General features: G+C 40.0%; 3 protein-coding genes across 5 annotated transcripts; 2 read left to right on the top strand and 1 right to left on the bottom strand.

Annotated features, from left to right (window-relative positions):
- The first annotated feature begins 129 nt into the window (after positions 1 to 129).
- cyc1 (cytochrome c-1) lies at positions 130 to 6,418 on the top strand. The gene is made up of 7 exons (XM_077528794.1): positions 130 to 289; positions 1,285 to 1,475; positions 2,700 to 2,826; positions 2,968 to 3,125; positions 4,459 to 4,619; positions 5,866 to 5,966; positions 6,059 to 6,418. The coding sequence occupies exons 1-7, from the start codon at positions 209 to 211 to the stop codon at positions 6,161 to 6,163; spliced, it is 924 nt and encodes a 307-aa protein (XP_077384920.1). The 5' UTR covers positions 130 to 208; the 3' UTR covers positions 6,164 to 6,418.
- On the bottom strand, positions 6,227 to 12,104 carry pigu (phosphatidylinositol glycan anchor biosynthesis, class U). Of its 2 annotated transcripts, none has more exons than XM_077528791.1 (12): positions 11,933 to 12,104; positions 11,163 to 11,227; positions 11,013 to 11,072; positions 10,575 to 10,637; positions 10,374 to 10,483; positions 9,921 to 10,021; positions 9,762 to 9,859; positions 9,533 to 9,687; positions 8,340 to 8,483; positions 8,138 to 8,262; positions 7,930 to 8,072; positions 6,227 to 7,111 (listed from the first exon to the last, which is right to left on the bottom strand). In XM_077528791.1, exons 1-12 carry the CDS (start codon positions 12,060 to 12,062, stop codon positions 6,998 to 7,000), a joined length of 1,308 nt encoding a protein of 435 aa, XP_077384917.1. In that variant the 5' UTR covers positions 12,063 to 12,104; the 3' UTR covers positions 6,227 to 6,997. The 2 variants fall into 2 exon arrangements, with proteins under 2 accessions (XP_077384917.1, XP_077384918.1); XM_077528792.1 differs by having other exon boundaries at positions 9,921 to 10,052.
- Positions 12,081 to 18,190, top strand: psmf1 (proteasome inhibitor subunit 1). Of its 2 annotated transcripts, none has more exons than XM_077528801.1 (7): positions 12,081 to 12,917; positions 14,167 to 14,319; positions 15,375 to 15,457; positions 16,402 to 16,617; positions 17,385 to 17,441; positions 17,670 to 17,834; positions 17,900 to 18,190. In XM_077528801.1, exons 1-7 carry the CDS (start codon positions 12,789 to 12,791, stop codon positions 17,949 to 17,951), a joined length of 855 nt encoding a protein of 284 aa, XP_077384927.1. In that variant the 5' UTR covers positions 12,081 to 12,788; the 3' UTR covers positions 17,952 to 18,190. The 2 variants fall into 2 exon arrangements, with proteins under 2 accessions (XP_077384927.1, XP_077384928.1); XM_077528802.1 differs by having other exon boundaries at positions 12,092 to 12,917; positions 17,673 to 17,834.
- The last annotated feature ends 391 nt before the right edge of the window (positions 18,191 to 18,581 follow it).

Below are 18,581 nucleotides of genomic sequence, written 5' to 3' on the forward strand. Positions count from 1 at the left end.
AAGCACGATTATTTTTATAAAGCTCACTTTACGTCCGGTGTTATGCCGTGACTAGATGCTTCAAAATTAAACTCAAGGGCGCTTAAATCACAATAACATTGTTTTATTGTGAATGCGCAATCCGGAAACGCCGGAAGGCAACACAAGTGAAAACTTGGCGTCAAACGAGAGGGCCCAGTAGTAGTTGTAGTGCGAGAGTCTAGGAAAGATGGCGGCGTTACGAGTCGCGGTGCTCTCGGGCAGCGGGAGAGCCCTCCTGCGAACCCCGAAAACCATCACGACGCCAAAGGTACAAAGCCGGAGGGTTTGACATTGGCTGTGCGGCAGTTTTAGCACACAAAAAATGTGGTGAACTGTGCCGCACGGGGGACGGACGCGGACGCCCTAGCTACGAGCTAATGCTAATGCTAATGTTAACGCGGATCCCAGTCGGCTGGTTGAGACAAGGTCACACACGCGTGCTGCCGTCGCATAACACGCTTCAGTCTTGTATCGTTTCAGGTGAATAAAATAGAAAGCATAGGAAAAACATTTAAAAAAAAAACACTGCCATTAAGTTTTGAGTTAAATGACATCTCGTTGTAAAAAGCCAGATGCAGGAGCAGTCGTGTCAATATCAAGCCGGTTGGGCTTTATTATTACACGTTTGGCCACACCGGAAGTACATTAACGTGTTTATCGAACTGATGTTAACATGTGTTTGAAACGTGCCAAACATTCACCTTCGAGCTAACCGGTTATGATGAATGATACCGGGTTAGCATAATAGGACCCAGTGGACTTCCGGTTAACCTCTCACAGAACGAGTGGACTTCCGGTTGTCCTTTTCGTGCTTCCACGTCCGCCTCGGCTCTTTTTGTATTTTTTCAGATATGCGTGCCAACTAATTTAGATTGAGACCAGCATCATCAGATTTTTATTTTTTAAGACGATCCCTGAGTGACTTAAGTATAAATATAAAGAAAGTTCTGACTTTAAAATGACATAATGCAAAGAAAATAGGGTTCAATAGGGTTTTTCTTCAGTCCAAATTTCTTGATCATTATCCTTTTTTTTTTTTTTTTCTTCTTCGTAGGACTGGTAGAATTGGAAATATTACTAAACGGTAACACAATATGATTATTATTTATGATTAATTAATTAGTCACTACAAAATAGGTCAAACTTGACATGGCAAAAAAAAAAAAAAAAAAGTTTGAAAACTATGTCATTATCTTTGTCCTTCATTGCAAATAGTATCCAAGCGTTGACGTTCACGTCTGGGATTGTTTTGCTCGCGTGCAGGCCAACATGTCCTTCAGCAGCCTGCCACGCGGCCAGAAGGTGGCGCTGACCACGCTGGCCGCGGTGGGCGCTGGCGCCGCCGGCCTGGCGCTGGCGCTGCACCGGTCCGTCAAAGCCTCCGACCTGGAGCTCCACCCACCCAACTACCCCTGGAGCCACGGCGGGCTGCTGTCGGCCTTGGACCACGCCAGGTGAGGCCGTTTTTTCCAAAAGGCGTGCGTGGGACTGGGTTATTATAGTTTTGGGATTTTCATTTTACTCCGTTTTTATTTTGTTTTGAGTAGGGCCCGACCGATTAATCGGCCGCCGATTATAATCGGCCGATTATTGGCCTTCAAACATCGGCCAATTGGGCCAAATGGCCGGTTAAAGAAAACTGAAGTTTACGACGTGAAAGTGCCCTGAATGCACCATTTTGCTTTTGTAGCATTAGCAACTAGCAATTGTGTAGCGTATGTTATTCTGAGGTCCCAAAGCGTCCTTGAAGCTGTTTAAATGACGCCGCAGTTGGAATTAACTGTAAAACTAACCACACAACGTAAAGAATTACAGCCACTGTATATTGAAATACAAAACGAAAACATCGCTACCCTAGCACGAACAGCAAGTTAGCAAATGCTAACAGGAAGACAGGAAGTTAGCGTTGACTTTGGGAGTGTATTTCCTTCAAATAACAAATATCAACACATAAATGTTGTGGGAACACATACCCACAGATGATAACACTACGCAAAGGCACAAATTCTTCCCAATGTGTGAAAAAAAAAAGTTATTTTAATAGAATTCAATCGCAACCTTCTTCTGTACTCACTTGAAGTGTGTACGCCATGGATGCATGGCACCACACTGCCCCCAAGAGGCCAAAACGCACAGTCAACTTATCTTGATTTTATATAGCACTTTCAAACAGCATTAGCCGCCAGTATTTGTATTATATATATTTTAAATAAATAATTGGCAGGTTAATCTGTATTTTTTTTTTTCTGACAAATCGGTATCAGCATCGGTCTCAAAAAGTACATATCGGTCGGGCCCTAGTTTTGAGTTGTTTTTTTTTGTTTGTTTTTTTCGTTAGCTTTAATTAGTTTTCAGGGTGCTTCTGTTAGTTTTTATTTGTTTTAATGAAAAAATGCTTACTTTTAGTTTAGTTTTAGTTAGTTTCAGTATTAGTTTTTGGGGAAAAAAAATGTGTATGACTTGTGCATAATATTTAAAAAAAACACGATGGGAGCGATGTCATTTGAAGGAAGCTTTTCTATTGGCTGCTGCGAGATGACGTCACTTCTGTGTGACACGCCTTCAAACGTCCTTACTCGGGTTCATATCTTCACTTTTGGAGTTTCCTCTCATTTGGCCAGCGGGGGTGAATCGGGACTCTTTATTTGTGGATTGTCATTGTGTGTGTGCGTTTGCAGCGTCCGCCGTGGCTACCAGGTGTACAAGCAGGTGTGCTCGGCGTGCCACAGCATGGAGTACCTGGCCTTCCGCAACCTGGTGGGAGTGTCGCACACCGAGGAGGAAGTCAAGGCCATCGCCGAGGAGGTGCGCTCCCTTTTCGTCGATATGCCAATCGCGTCGCAACAAATCAAATGATATTTTTAGAACGGACGTCCACAGGTAGAGCGCCCCATTGTATTTGTCGGTGCGGCCATTTTGACAAATTTCTCTCGGGCCCCCTTTCAGGTCGAGGTGGTGGACGGCCCGGACGAGACGGGCGAGATGTTCACCCGGCCCGGCAAGCTGTCCGACTACTTCCCCAAGCCCTACGCCAACCCGGAGGCGGCCCGCGCCGCCAACAACGGCGCTCTGCCGCCCGACCTCAGCTACATCGTCAACGCCAGGTACGGCAAATATGGCGCCGCTCGTCACGCCGCCCATTTCAGTGCACACGGTCATCACATACATAAGTTAGGCTGGAAACCTCGGGGTAACTCACGATACGATACAAAGCTCACGCAATTATCAATATATTGGTCAGGTCATAAATCCACGATAAAACTACTTAAGACGTAAACTGTTTTTTTTGTTTTTTTTAATGAAAAAAATCTTCTTTTTTTTTTTTTTTTTTTTTTTTTGTACCATCACTGAAACACAATATTAAAACTGCTGTCTTCTTCATATTGAGTATTTTAGTGTATTTTTTTTTAAACAAATCTAAAAATGTCTTCAGAGACCACTTTGTTAACTCATTTACTCCCAAAAACGTATAAATACGTTCTATTTTAAATATTACCATGCTCCCAAAGATGTATTTATGTGTTTTGGCTTTGAGGCAGCCTCTGAACTGAAGAGAATGCTTGAAGCAATGGTAGTTATTACAAAAACGGCCAGCAGATGGTAGCAGAGTATAAGAGATCAAAAAGCTCTTTTCCCCATAGTTTTAAACAGATTTGCAAATAATGATGAAACTTAACCATATTTTAATGCTAATTGATGCAAAATGGAAAAAGATAGAAACACACTTTTTTTTTTTTTTTTTCTGATGAAAGAAAGAAGAGGCTCTTTCTTTTGGTAGAGTCCATGTTTTTATAGCAATAGGACACAATATTTTATGGGCCTTGCAAAATCATTCAAAATCCAGTCAAATAGCAAAAATGTCCTGGGAGTGAATGAGTTAATAAATAAATACAATGACTTAAATATAACATCCAATTAAATCATTATGAATATCCCTCAGAAATTGTGTGCTTCAAAAAGTCGAAACGTCAAATATGTTTTCAAATGTTCAAATTGAAGACATAATACACATTTTTCATAGAAGCATATGCAAAAGTGAGTCGGTTGCTGGACAGGAAAATGTCTTATATATCAGAAATAAATGTCATTTCATTTTTGGAAAACTTTATTTACCGTAGAAAATAATAGGGAGCTATTTACTTGTTGAAGTGTTAAAGATCCTGGGAGCTCCCTGAAATTTTTGTTAGAATTTTAAAACAAAGATGGAAAATGTATTTTTATTTTTTATTTTATTTTTTTTATTTTGACACCACCATTTTTGCTTTTTTTTTTTTTTTTTTTTCGTGCAAATGAATTATCGGCTACAAATAATCACTTTATTGCCCTCCGTGACGACTAATAATCGTATCGCACCCTTAAAAAAAACTACAACGGTTTTGTGTGTGTCAAAATAATGTTTTTTTTTTGTTTTTTTTTGTTTTTTGCTCCTCCTCTCAGGCACGGCGGCGAGGACTACGTGTTCAGCCTGCTGACGGGCTACTGCGAGCCCCCCGCCGGAGTGGAGGTCAGGGAGGGTCTCTACTACAACCCCTACTTCGCCGGACAGGCCATCGGCATGGCGCCGCCTATCTACAACGAGATTCTGGAGTACGATGACGGTAAGCTGGCCAAAAAAAAAGTTTCAAAAATGAAAAAAAGACGGGAAATGAGGAATGCGTACACAACTTGGCTTCAAGCAAATGATGCGAGGAAACTTTTGACTTGGCACAGATTTCAAAAGCTTGACTCAAACCAAAACAAGGGGGGGAAAAAACTAGGGAGAAATTGAATATGAATGGTACACAAGATAATCAGCAACATCAGAAATTCGAGCATTCGAGGTGGTGCAATGTAGGCACTCGGGATGTAACGATAAAGGCAATATCGTGATATTAAAACTGCCACAATATATCGTCGTCGTCATGTCACGATATTAAAAGCAGCACATCTGTCAGGTTGATTTCCATTTGTGCAGTTTTAGCACCATTTGGTTGCTAGTTTTGCACTGCAGTTTAATTTTCACAAGGCATGTTTTGGCCCTTCTGTTTCAAATCCATGTTAATGGTCAGATTTCTTGTTTTGTGCCAAAAAAAAAAAAGATTGTCCTACTGCACAATGAGGATGCTACACTCCAACTTCAAGTTTTTGCCCACACAAATAAATAAATAAATAAATATTATTATAAATATATATTATAATATATGCTGTTTGGTCCAAAAGGAACTTACATAATTATAGTGCTTGTATTTTTTTTAATTGGCCTTAATATTTTTAAATGCTGAAACATTTTCTTATTTTGCACCAAAAATAATCGTTTGCATAATTGTTGATGGATAAGGAGTTTTATTGAACATAATATAAACACATAAACAAGCAACAAAGAAAGCGAAAAGTAAAATAAAAAAGAAACATACAATAAATGACAATTTATATGTTCAAAGGGAGTAGGAAGAAGTTGAATTGTTGCCAAAATAATCGTGATTATTATTTTTCCCATAATCGAGCAGCCCTATCGTATCGTGACCTTCATATCGTGATATCGTATTGCGACGTTTGGATATCGTTACATCCCTATAGTATTCACAGTTATGTACGCAATTCTATGAATTTTTTCCCATTTATTTATAAAGTACAGATGTTGCAATGCCCATTGATATTTAAAAAAACAAAAAAACAAAAAAAAAGTAATTAACGTTTATGGCGGCATTCATCGTGATTTCTGTCATGGTTATTAAACGTTTTTGGCGGTCAAACGGTTTCCAAAATGCGCAAATGAACACGATTCCTCATTCCTGGAATGTCCGCTCGCGTTTGTCTGAACATCAAATGTGAGCGTTGTGAACGACGTGGCGCCGTTGTCGACAGGGACCCCCGCCACCATGAGCCAGGTGGCCAAAGACGTGTGCACCTTCCTGAGGTGGGCGGCAGAGCCCGAGCACGACCAGCGCAAGCGCATGGGACTCAAGGTCGCAAACGCAAAACAAAACGTGCACGTCATATTTACAAAAAAAAAAAAGTTCAATTTGTGATATATATCTTTTTTTTTTTCTTTTTGCAGCTGTTGATGGGCTCCGCCATCCTGGTGCCGCTGCTGTACTACATGAAACGACACAGGTGGGCCGTACTCAAGAGCAGGAAGATTGCCTACAGGCCGCCCAAATAAGGGCGCAGGATGACAAACACACACAAACACAAACACGCATCCGTGACAAATACACACAAGCGCTTCGTTCCATCGTGTTTATTACACCAAACAAACCAAAACAAAAATGGGTAACAAACTGGCTGCTGTGTGTCAACATTTGATGGAAATGTTTTTTTTGTTTTTTTGTTAAATAGTCGACGACCATGTGAGGAGCTCGACTCTTGTTTTACTGTACAAAATAAATTATATCCAGAAAAAAAAACACAAAAAAAACTTTGTTAAACTCAACATTATCCGTGTAAGCAAAACACTTTAGAAAAAAATTTTCTTGCAAAGAAATCAAACATTCATTGTACTTTCCATAGGTTGTTATGCATGAGCGCTCACAAAGGAGCATTAAGTGCCACACACTTTCAAAAAAATGCTAATGAGTTTAGGATTTTATATATATATATATATATATATATATATATATAATATTGTGATTGGTTGGTGTACCCCGTTACCTCGCTCAATTGTATGTCTGCAGAATGATTTACATTCTTTTGACTTGGACCACAAAAAGAGAGCTGCTTATTTGAGATGCAAATTTTAATTACAAAAAAAAAAAAATCCCTGTGTGGCCTTAAAATTCCTTCATAAGTTCTCCCCGCCAAAAAAAATCATTTAACTTCCTCATCTGTGATCACATTCGTAAATACAGTCAAGAAAAAAAAAAAAAAAGTCACCCAATCCGAGAGGCGCCCCTCCAAGATGCCCGGCCGAAGAGCCGAAAGAACCACTCGGTTCCTTCTCCACCCCGCAAAGTTTGTCTTTGCCTCTTCCAAGATTTTTTATTTATTTATTTATTTTTTATTTGAGCACCAGCGTGGCCTCCGAGCCGTCTTTCCTCTTTGGGTAGAGTCCGTGGACCAGGTGGTGCTCGCGCCTCAAGAAGGCGTAGAAGTAGTCGCACACCAGCAGGATCTGAACGGATGCGACACGGGAAATGATCGCTTGACTAGGGCCATGTATACATTTTTTTTTTTTCCCCACCAGAGGGCGGGGGCAATATTCAGAGAAAAAAAAGTCGGAAATTTGTGAGTTTATAAAGTGGTAAATTTGCGAAAAAAAAAAAAAAAAAAAAACTTGTAAATTTGCAAATTCAGTAAGTGGCAAATTTGAGAGAGAAAAAAATTGTAAATTTGCAACTTTCTAAAGTGCCAATTTGAAAAATTTGCGACCTTCTAAAGTGGCAAATTTGCGAGAATTTCTTTTCTTTTTTTTGTAAATTTGCCAGTTTAGAAAGTGGCAAATTAGCGAGTTTCTAAAGTGGCAAATATGCAAGAAAAGAAATTGTAAATTTGGCACTTTTAAACTGGCAAATTTGCGAGAAAAAAAAAACTCGTAATTTTTTTTCAAATACATTTTTTTCTCGCAAATTTGCCACTTTTGAAAGTCGCAAATTTTATGAGTTTACTTTAGAAAGTTGCAAATTTGCCACTTTAGAACATCTCAAAACAAGTTTTGTTTTGTTTTTTTCTGGCAAATTTGTCACTTTAGAAAGTTACACATTTACGAGTTTTTCTCTCTCGCAAATTTAGGTTAGGGTTAGTCGCAAATTTGCCACTTTAGAAAGTGGCAAATCTGAGAGTTTTTTTTTTTTCTCTGAATATTGTCCCCGCCCTCAAAAAAAAAAAAAATTATATGTGGCCCTAATACGCCGTCGTACACTGAGTGTGAACAGCACGTTAGAGTAAAGGACAAAACTATCGACACAACAAAAAAAAAAAAAAAGGTTTGACCTGAGCGAGGTTGAAGATGAGGGTGGTGGCGTAGTAGAAGTTGGAGTTGGCGCTGCCCGCGTAAATCCACAAGTGCCACAAGACGGGAAAGAGAGCCGAACACGCCAGCATGGCGCAGGAAACCAGGAAGACGTTGCGAAGGACTGCAAACGACAAAAAACATGCCAAGTCGGATTTCCCAGGCGGACGGAGCGTGCGCGCGACTCACATCTGTTGAGGTGACTCCAGACGGGAAGGAAGGCCATGTAGAGGGAGACGTCCCCCACCGTGGGGTACGACTTGAAGATGGCGTTGATGGCCAGCTGCATGAAGATCAGGAACACCGGATGCTCCCTGGAACAACGCAAACTTGCACAAACCTGACTTTTTTTTTTTTTTTTTTTTTTTTCCCCTCCCTGCCGACAACTCACTTGAGCTTGATGGACAGCGGGACGGTGTAGATGAAGTTGTTGATCTGGAAGACGCAGAGGAAGAAGAGGCGGAAGTGCTCAAACATCTCGGCGAAGAAGTACCAGAAGAGGCCGATGTTGGGCGTCACGTCGGGGACCGAGAGGCTGGAGACAATTATTTAAAAAAAAAAAAAAAAAAAAAGCGGCAGGGTTTAATAAGGAGCCCTGAGGGACGCCACTTCAAATGGCGACATAACCTGAAGTTCAAAATAGATTTCAGTCGTGGAAAATGTAGCTGTTAGCGTACCTCACTTGACCTCCTTTCAACTAGCATCAAAAGGAGCATCAGTGGCTTTTTATGGGGCTGGGTTTTAAAAAAAAAAAAAGGAATCTGATATTGATTCATAAAACCAACTATTTCAATCTTTCCCCCCCCGCCCGTAAATTAACAAGGAAATAGAATAAGTCTCATTTCTTTTTTGTATATTAAATGTTTTCTTGAAAGTTGCTGTTTAAGTGAATTTAAAAGTAGTTTCGTACATTTATGAGACCTTTAAGACAATTCAGAAACTTTTTCATTTATATATTTACAATTATTGAATTAGAATTATGAAAAATTTCCACCTCATCCTTGCTGATGTCAATGTTTGTGTAACACTTCTAAACACGTTACTTTAATTAATAAACGCAATCGTTTAACCAGTTACTGCCTTTGCAAAATTTAATTTTTGCGGATTTTTTTTTAATCATTTTCTCAATATTTAAGAATTGATGTTCCATAATTGATCACATTGGATTGAATTGAATCACTAAAAAATCAAAATCCAATCAAACTGAACTCACATGATTCGAAATCGATTGAGGAAATTAGAATTAATACCCAGCAATATTTTTAATAACTTGACAAGACAATAGTGGTCCACCCATGATGTTAGCAATAAATAAATGTATAAATCAATAAATGTCAAATACATTTGTGGAATTATCATTTTCTTGATATTGAAGAAGAATTGATGTTCCATAATTAATCACTGTTGGAATGAACTGAATCACACAAAAAAAAAATCTAAATGGAATTGAATCGTTTGCAGAAATTTGAATCGATCGACCCAGCCCTACTTTTTAATAACTTGACAAGACAATAGTTAGCGGTTGCGGCTACGCGGTTTTGTTTTTTGTTCCCAAGCACTTTGGAGTCTCCTCTCCTCACTCACATGAAGCCGTAGACGGCGGGCAGGAAGTCCCACGAGCCCAGCAGGAAGAAGGAAAGGCCCACCATGACCAGGAGGCTTCCCACATACATGAAGGCGTACTGGGCCACGAACCACCAGAAACTCAGCCGCCAGGCGTTGATGGGGATGAACTGGCGCTGTGCGCGCACAAAAAAACGCAATTTTCAACCCGGAATTTTTTTTTGATCTTGTGGCTTGTAAACTCGCTTACCTGCATGAGGTAGAGAAGAGCGGCGGCGCACAGCGTGAGCGGGTAGATGCTCTGGTACGTGGCCAATGCCAAGAAGATGGCGCTCAGCAACGCGTTTCCTGCCCACATAAAAACGAGTGACGCCGAACGAGGTCACGGGCGCCGAAACTCTTCACTCACCTTTGACCGTGGCCAGGATGAAGAGCGACACCACCGCGTTGTTAAGGCCACACGTGGACTTGGCCACGCAGGACAGCACGGTGAACGGGTTCAGGAGGTAGCTGCGGGTTCCACCGGACCACATGCGACAAACCGGAGGTCAAAAACACCCATTTAACCCCATTAACTGATAAGCCCATAATTGTTTTGTTTAAAGCTTAGCATTACCATTTAAAGCATGTTAACTTAGCATTAGCTTAGCATGCTAAAATAGCATTAGCTAAGCATTAGTTTAGCATTAGCTTAGCATTATTTTAACATTAGCTTAACATGCTAAATTAGCATTAGCTTTAGCATTAGAATAAGCTAAGCATTAAGCAGGGTTGTTATATTATTAATTATAATAGCTCTGCTTTCTAGTCAACAATTTGCCGGGCAACTTGGCAAGTGCTTTTTCTTTGGCTTGTCACTTACAACATGGCCACCTTGAGGGGGATGTAGTGCATCTCCTTGGGGCTTCGGACCAGCTCGTGACAGTCGGCGTGGTAGCGATCGGCTTCCAGGGCGAATTTCTGCTTCCTGAACTGCAAAGACCATCGACGGGCGTCACCGGTTAGCCATGCGTGGCCGTTGACCATTATTGGCCGACGATCCCGAAAGTTTGCCTTTCCTCACCACTTGTTTGTTGTAGTCCCGCACGGCGTAGTAGAGGGCCACCGCCACGATGACGTCGGCCAACTGGAGACACAACCGGGAATGACTCGTTTCAAGTTTTCAACTTGTCAGAGAGGACGGACGACCACGCGAGTCAACTTTTCCAATATTGGAAATATTTTCTGACAATAAGATTGTGTCAATATCAAATCATATGTATAGGTCATAAAGTAGCATTTGGATTTTTTAACATTTAACCGTCACCATTTTGAGAGGAATTACAATAATTTGGTTGTTTATTTTCACAATTTTTGGTGGTCTTATTTAAATCTTTACAGGCGTCCTTGTTTAACCTCATACATACTAACTTGGGAGGAGTTACGTGGCAAAAAAAAAAAGTGTGGAGAATAAAAATCACAAGAACAGATGTGGGAATGCTTTTCAGCATTTACTGCTTACCATGAACGTAACCTCTGCGTAGTCCACCAGGAAGTGGAAAAGGTAGATGCTGAGCGGCGTCTAAACTCAGAAAAAGACATTTTTGCCATCAAGGTAAAAGCATGGAAGCACATCTAATGTATAATATAATTTGTGTGTTCAATCCGTCACCTCATGAAAGACATCTCCCGCATATGGCGACACTCCCAAGTCCAGTAGAGCCAAACCTTCAACCACTAAAAAACAACCAACAAACAAGAGCATTCTTGATTGTTTTTGGGTCTTTGTATGAAATAGAAAAACACACAAAAAAAAAGGCCAGTATGGAGTGTAAAGGGTTATTTAATTAAAAACGACCGATTATCGGTGCTGATATTGGGCCTTTTTTTTTTTTTTTTTTTTTTTACAAATCTGAAGGCCGATAAATCTGGTATCTCGCTTCAGTTGCTTTCATGAAGGACTACAAAGAGAAGAATTACAATTGAGCATTTGAAAATGAAAGACGTTTGATTAATCCATAATCAAGAGTCTCAATGTTGATTCGCTTGATAATTAATGTTGCATGACTTCTACACAGAATAACAATATAGTTTAACAACTAATATTCAAAGGTTTGGTAATACTGTTCAGTTTTGTGTCCAGCGAGTGTCTGAATGTAGGAAGTGGAACATCCGGGCATTCGTGACGTCGGCGATGCAAATGAAAGTTGCACAAATCTTCCGGTTGGAAGACAATAAAACACTTAACATTCAAAACATCACAGTACGAATCATGTTTTTCATGTTAGCTCGCTTCTGGACCACCGTTTGGATGCAAACAAGAAGCCAAGTGAAAAGTATCTTTTGTGGGGCAAAGTGCTTTTCAAAGCCGGACACCGGAACGATGCTTCAGCCTTACAAGCAAGCCCCTAAAGAAGCCCCCCGAGTGGCGGTCGAGCTCACCTCTTTTCCAGGCGGTTAACGGGGACGTCACCTCCACCCTCTCGGCGATCAGATGTGCCAAAGTGGACCTGAAAAGAGCTGCACGGATAGTGACGGCCACGATCAGCAGGAGAGTCAGTGGAGCCGCCATCTTGGCAAGTCCACCAATGCGCGGGGCACGCTGGGAAGTGGAGTCCCCCCCTGGTAGCAACAAAGTGACATCATCAAGTACAACGCCACGGTTTTTTTAGTCTAAGTAATGAAGTAACTATTTACCGTAAACGATTGAGTATATTTGTAAATATTTTTTGTTGTTGTTGATTTTTTTTAACATAAAGTAAAGAACACACAAACAGAGAGTTTCGTTGATAAGAGTGCGGAACTAAAAATATGTTTACAGTTTCACGGGGACATTTTTATGTGCTGGGATCAAAACACAACCTTTCGAGTAAAACTAAAATTATTACGGAACTCATATTGATCGTATAATCAATAAAACGCGATTGGTTTGTTGTCAGCTTTCAATAAGTAATTGTATTACGAAAGGTAAAGTAGGTGGAAAATAGTATAATATAACGTGGGAGAACGAAGATGAAAGATTTTTAAAATGGCCTCTGGAAACCTTTAGGTTTTTTTCCCCTCCCACTGAAGAGATCATACGCCTGATATCGAAATATTATCTTTGACCCGGTGGTGTTTAGTAGTTATTTAATCGTCAGTCTTGTTCCTCTTTGCGTTTTACGTTGAAAAGGCCGACGGGAAGTACATCCGTCTCCGCCGGATCGTGAGCGTATCACTGTCAATATTTCATTTCGTTTTTGTTTTCGTTTTGGGTTGTCAGCATTTGATTGTTGTTGTTTTTTTTGTTTTTGGTCCGATGGCGGGTTTGGAGTTGCTGTATTCGTGCTGCGGCGACGCCATCTCATGTCCGCAGGACGCCGTCGTGTGTTTCGTCCACTGGGAGGTCGTCAAAAGCGGATACAAGTGCCTCGGCTCCGGGGATGAGGTCAATAAACCGCCGTCGTTGTTTTTAACACGCTCGCGACCATTCATCGTGACATTCGAAGACAATAATAGACGCGATTGTTTGCATTTTAATTCCGTCACTGGTGCTTTTTTTTATTTATTTATTTTATTAATTTTTTTTGTCGGCGATGCTAAATCATAGATGCTAGTGCTAAACATTACGAAGTCATGTGACAACGTCGCGTTTTTAAATGAGACATTTTAGGCATTTTTTTTTTCAGAAGTGTGTAGCAACAGAAGCATTATCGATCGAAATCGAGAAAAGTCGAGCAGCACGTTTTAACGTGGTAACTTATCACGTTAAAACGTGTTTATCTGAAACGAGGAAAGTTTCCAATTGAACACAGTGCCAGTAAGTCCCAAAAACTTTTCTAGTCTAATCAAAAAGCACTTTTTTTTTTTTTTTTTTTTGCAAAGAAGCAATTTCTTCCGGTTCAAGTCAATAATGTACGATACGATATGATTTTATTCATGTTGTTTTGCAACAGCAGTGTACTTGGGTATCTAGTAGGGCTGCACGATATTGGAAAGATAAGCGATATAGTTGCTGAATGTAGTGATATCGATGTTATTGCGATATTTAACATGTACCAAAAAAAATACATTTTTATTATCTAACGACAGAATTAAAAAAAAATTTCATGTGGCAAAATAATCAAGCTCAATGTATCCTTAATTAATTGTAATGACCTCTCGATAATGTTCAGCTATTGGATGTCAGTGCACATTTTCCTGTTCCAACTATGTTTGGCATTTGTAGCATTAGGGTTGGAACACGTCTGGAACTCGGCGCGTGGAAAGCAAATAAAAAGAGATTCTTTCAGACGGTGCAGTAGTAAATTGTATCAGTCAGTTCTTCTCCAACTGAGTGTCTTCTCTCCTTTTTTTGTCATGTTTAATAAATGTCTGACTGGTCAAATTCAGGTCAAAATATTAAATTCCATATCAAACTTGTATTGCATAGGCCAATATCGCGATTTCAATATATTGTGCAGCTCTAGTTACTAGTCACTTTGAATTGTAAGACACAAAAAAGTCTCCACCTGTGACCTGAGTGAAACTTATCAAACATGAAACTTATGAAACTTATCCTTATCTCATATCGGTGTGGCAGCAATCGTCTTTTTGTAGGTTACAACACAGATACAGAGAGACTGGAAGAGTCACAGAAAGAAAGAGTGACATGAGTTAAAAGGCTTCAATCATTTTTGTGTGTGTGTGTTGGTCAGGCTCGGAGCAGCGACAAGAAGTCTGAACTGCTGCCGCCGGACTGGAGCAGCAACAAGGTGGAGTACGCCCTGAGGTACGCCTCGGAGATGGGAGACGCGCGGCTGCTGCTCAAAGCGCTCCTGGTCGACTCTGCGCTCGTCTTCAACCTCATGGTAAGCCAACGACATCGGCGACATCACTTGCGATTAGGGTTGCGGAATTTGGGGAAGTTTGCAAATTGGAGACTTTACATAACAGGAAGTTATGGAAAAATAAGAAGAGAGATGATTTTTGTTTTGTTACCCTTATTTATGGATAAATTGGAGACATAATAGTGCTGTCAAAGTTAAGGCGTTAGCTAATTAATCACAAAAAAATATCACATTAATCATGTCTTGATGCAGATTAATCACACTATTAATTTTTACCACAGATTATCTTTTAGTGTCTGTTTCCGTTTTGCAGCAATTAGTATTCGAATAAAGTTTTATCGATATTCACATTCCTGGTGAAAAGAGTATCAAAAAGAGCTTGTTGCAACATGGGCCTGGCTGATCTCACTCTGCTGCCACCTGCAGGCCATTTTGTTTTTTGTTTTAAGCCACCTCTTCATGTCAGAAGCTGCATCAAAGCCTTCTGTATGCTCTTGCATTTAAAAAAAAAACAAAAAAAAACAAAACAAAAACTTATGAATAAGGCTGTGCAATTAATCGAAATTCAAATAGAATTTCAATTATTACACTCCACAATTACAAAATCAGTATAATCGTAAAAATACTCATTTTTGAGTTGTTTAAATTTATCCAGTTTTTGGCACCGTTTTAAAATTTTAACTAATTTAATATTTTTTTTAATTATACTTTTCCCAAAGAATTTTATTTGTCTTAATATTTATTATTATTATTATTATTTTTTACATTTAGACATTTTCTTGTTTTGTACCAAAAAATAAATAATCGCTTGAATAATTGTGATTTTTATTTTAATTTCCGCCAATGCAGTTTAAGATAAGATATTAAGTAACCTGAACATTTTTTTTGAACGTGTCACTGGTGAGCTATTTTTCGCTCAGGTGGGCGGGGCACCACGTCGGTGTGCCCGTCCGGTTATGAATCCTGATTGAAATTTTCTTTTGTTTTTCATGAAATGTTCAATTGGAGAAAGCAAATCTCGCCCGTTGTCAAACGTGTGACATCATCCCGATTCGCCGATTCGTGTGTTTTGGTAGAATCGCAGCACCCAGCAGAGCTCGGACGTGATCGTCAACCTCAACGAGCACGTGGACGCCGCCCACCTGCGCACCTTCGACAGGTGAGCACGTTCACTCAAGCGGAATTCCCGTCGCAGCGCAGCAGACGTCAACATTTGGTGGCAATAAATTCAGTAATATTTCATAATATTTGTGGAGACGTGGGTCAAGTCGTATTTTACAATTTTCAAAATGTGCATAATTTCACAAGTTATTTCATGTTAAAGATGAAATATGTCTTCATATGATCAGGAAAAATGCATTGAGCTGTCACCAACATCTTACAAATGCAATCATGCCATCTAGTGGCGGAAAAATGACCTCAACACAAATCACTATCACACTTTTTTTTTTTTTTTACAGTAAAGTACATCTTTTTAATTTGAACTTAATTCTATGAATTATTAGAAATTAATGTATCAATCATTAATAGATGCAGCCATATTTCTATGTAATATTTCTTCCCCACTTTTATGTTAACAAAACTATTCAATGAAAAATAAAGGATAAAATATATGAAAATTATATTTGACTGTACATTTAGAAGAGTTGTAAAGTTATTGATTAATTGTGAACTATTTCAGTTATGCGATCAATTATGAATCAAAAAAATTTCTTGCCTGACACCCCGAAATATTTTTTTCCCATTCTCAATACTGTCGTAGCTGCAAATGATAAATAAGAAAAAAGGATAAAATAATATATTATTGTACATTTAGAACAGATGTAAAATTTGCGATTAATCGTGAGTTAACTATTTAAGTTATGCGATCAATTATGATGAAAAAAATTTCTTGCCTTAAATATTTTTTTTTTCATTCTGAATACTGTTGTAGCTGCAAATTGGAAATAAAAGTGAAAAATAAAGGATAAAATATAGGAAAATCATATTTTATTGAACATTTGTAACAGATCAAAAATGTGATTACAATTCAAAAATGTAATTGCCCGACACGCCGAGTTTTAAACATTGCAACGTTTCTTGTATTCTTTTTTAAAATTTCAGGGTGTTCAAGGACGTGGGCGGCCTGGCGGCGGCGGTCCGCTCTCGTCTGCTGCCGTCGCGGGACAAACGGACGCAAGCGGAGCAAAGTGAGCGGACGCGGAGGCCGGACAGCCGCCACGAGGACCAGCACGACCACCACAACGACGACCACCACGACGACGACGACCCCCTGCGGCTCCCCGACAGGCACCCGCGACACGCCGCACAGCCGCACTGGTACCGGCCCGCCAAACGCAACAAAATGGAGTCAAAAGTATTGCGACACCGTTTTGGGTTGAGTCGTCAATCAGACGCTCGATGATCGGAAGACAATTGGGATCCGATTGTCATCCATCTCCTTTTTTTTTTTTTTGGTTTCTCTCGGAATTGTCTCATTTCCTTTTTGTTTTCTTTTCTCTTTTTTCTTTTTTTTCTTTTTTTTCTTTTTTTTCTTTTTTTTCTTTTCTTTTCTTTTTTTTCTAAGAGAAAAGAATTGTCTCGTTTCCTTTTTTTTTTTTCTCTTTTTTCTTTTTTTTCTTTTTTTTCCTTTTTTTTAGAAAAAAGAATTGCCTCATTTTCTTTTTTTTCTTTTTTCTTTTTTTCTTTTTTTTTCTTTTTTTTCTAAGAGAAAAGAATTGTCTCGTTTCCTTTTTTTTCTTTTTTCTTTTTTTTCTTTTTTTTTTCTTAGAGAAAAGAATTGTCCCATTTTCTTTTTTTTCGTTTTACTTTTTTTTCTTTTCTTTTCTTTTTTTTCTAAGAGAAAAGAATTGTCTCGTTTTCTTTTTTTTCCTTTTTTTTTAGAAAAAAGAATTGTCTCGTTTTCTTTTTTTTTCGTTTTTTCTTTTTTTTCTTTTCTTTTCTTTTTTTTTTCTTAGAGAAAAGAATTGTCCCATTTCCTTCCCCTGCCCGTGTCCCAATACTTTTGTTTTGGTAACCGTGGCAACAGATTTGTGCCGCGCCGCCTCAACCTGCTCACCGGCGTCCCCGCCGCGCGTGTTTTTCAGGCCCGATCCCATGGCGCCGCCGTTCTCGGTGGGAGGCGCCGATCTGGATCCGCTGGGGTGAGTCACCCGACGGCCCCGCCCCCTCAGCCACGTCGGCAAAATTCAAACAAAACAACAACAACAAAAAAGCGTTTCTCCGTCGGTGTTGTTGTGAGCGTGGCCGGTCGTTCGTCTCTTGTGCGCCCTGCGATTGGCTGGCGACCGGTCCAGGGTGCGCCCCGCCAGCTGAGATAGGCTCCAGCACCCTGTCGCAATCCTTTTGCCTTGACTGTCCGTCCTTGCCAGCAGGTCGATGTCGGGCGGCGGGATGCTGGCGGACCCCCTGCGGATGGGCTACCCCCGCTCGGGTTTGGACCCGTCCAGCGGCATCCCGGACATCCTGCCCCCCGGCGCCGTGCCGCCCGGCGCCCGCTTCGACCCCTTCGGACCCGTCGGACGCCACCGGCCCGGGTGAGACCTCTTTGCCGCCTTCCTTGACACGAAGGTTTGGTCTCATTGTGTCTTCCCCCCCCCAGGCCCGACCCGGACCACTTGCCCCCACCGGGTTATGACGACATGTTCATGTAGCCGCTTCCTGGGCGGCGCTCGCCGCTTCCTGTCCGCTAGCCAATCGCAGTCCAGAAGGTCGTCTTTCATGTTGCCGGTAAAATACCCATGTGGATTGTTTTCTAGAGGCAGATTTCAATGTGGGTTTTTTTTGGTTTGGCAAAAATACAATTGTAAAAAAAATATCTATATCATGAAAAATAATGTTTTGTGTCCCTAAATGCTTCAAATATTAAAGATTCGAATGACCGGCAGCACATTGGACTGTTGTACAAAACTTTTGTGCTTGTTTGGCGTTGCAACAGAGAAGAATCGGCAAAATCGATTTTGGGGGAAGAATCATTCTAAAAAAAAAAACAAAATATCTTGCTGAAAAATAAGTAAAAACATCCAGTGGAAGAAGAATAATTTTCATTTGTGGGAAAAGGTTTGGAATCATGATTGAAAAAGCATTTACACTTTATTGGAATCGTGATTCATTTCTATTGTTCACTCTCATAACAAAGATTTATACACATAATAGAGAAGAAAAAAAAAAAGCATAAAAGGGATACTTGACTCATTGAGCCATTTTCAGCAGTAAAAGTTCATATTTTGTCGATAATTGATGTGGTAACGTCATTATTTTTTAGATTCAATTAGTATGTTTAA

This window comes from Festucalex cinctus, chromosome 8 (genome assembly GCF_051991245.1).
Source record: "Festucalex cinctus isolate MCC-2025b chromosome 8, RoL_Fcin_1.0, whole genome shotgun sequence".
NCBI classification, from domain to species: Eukaryota; Metazoa; Chordata; class Actinopteri; order Syngnathiformes; family Syngnathidae; genus Festucalex; species Festucalex cinctus.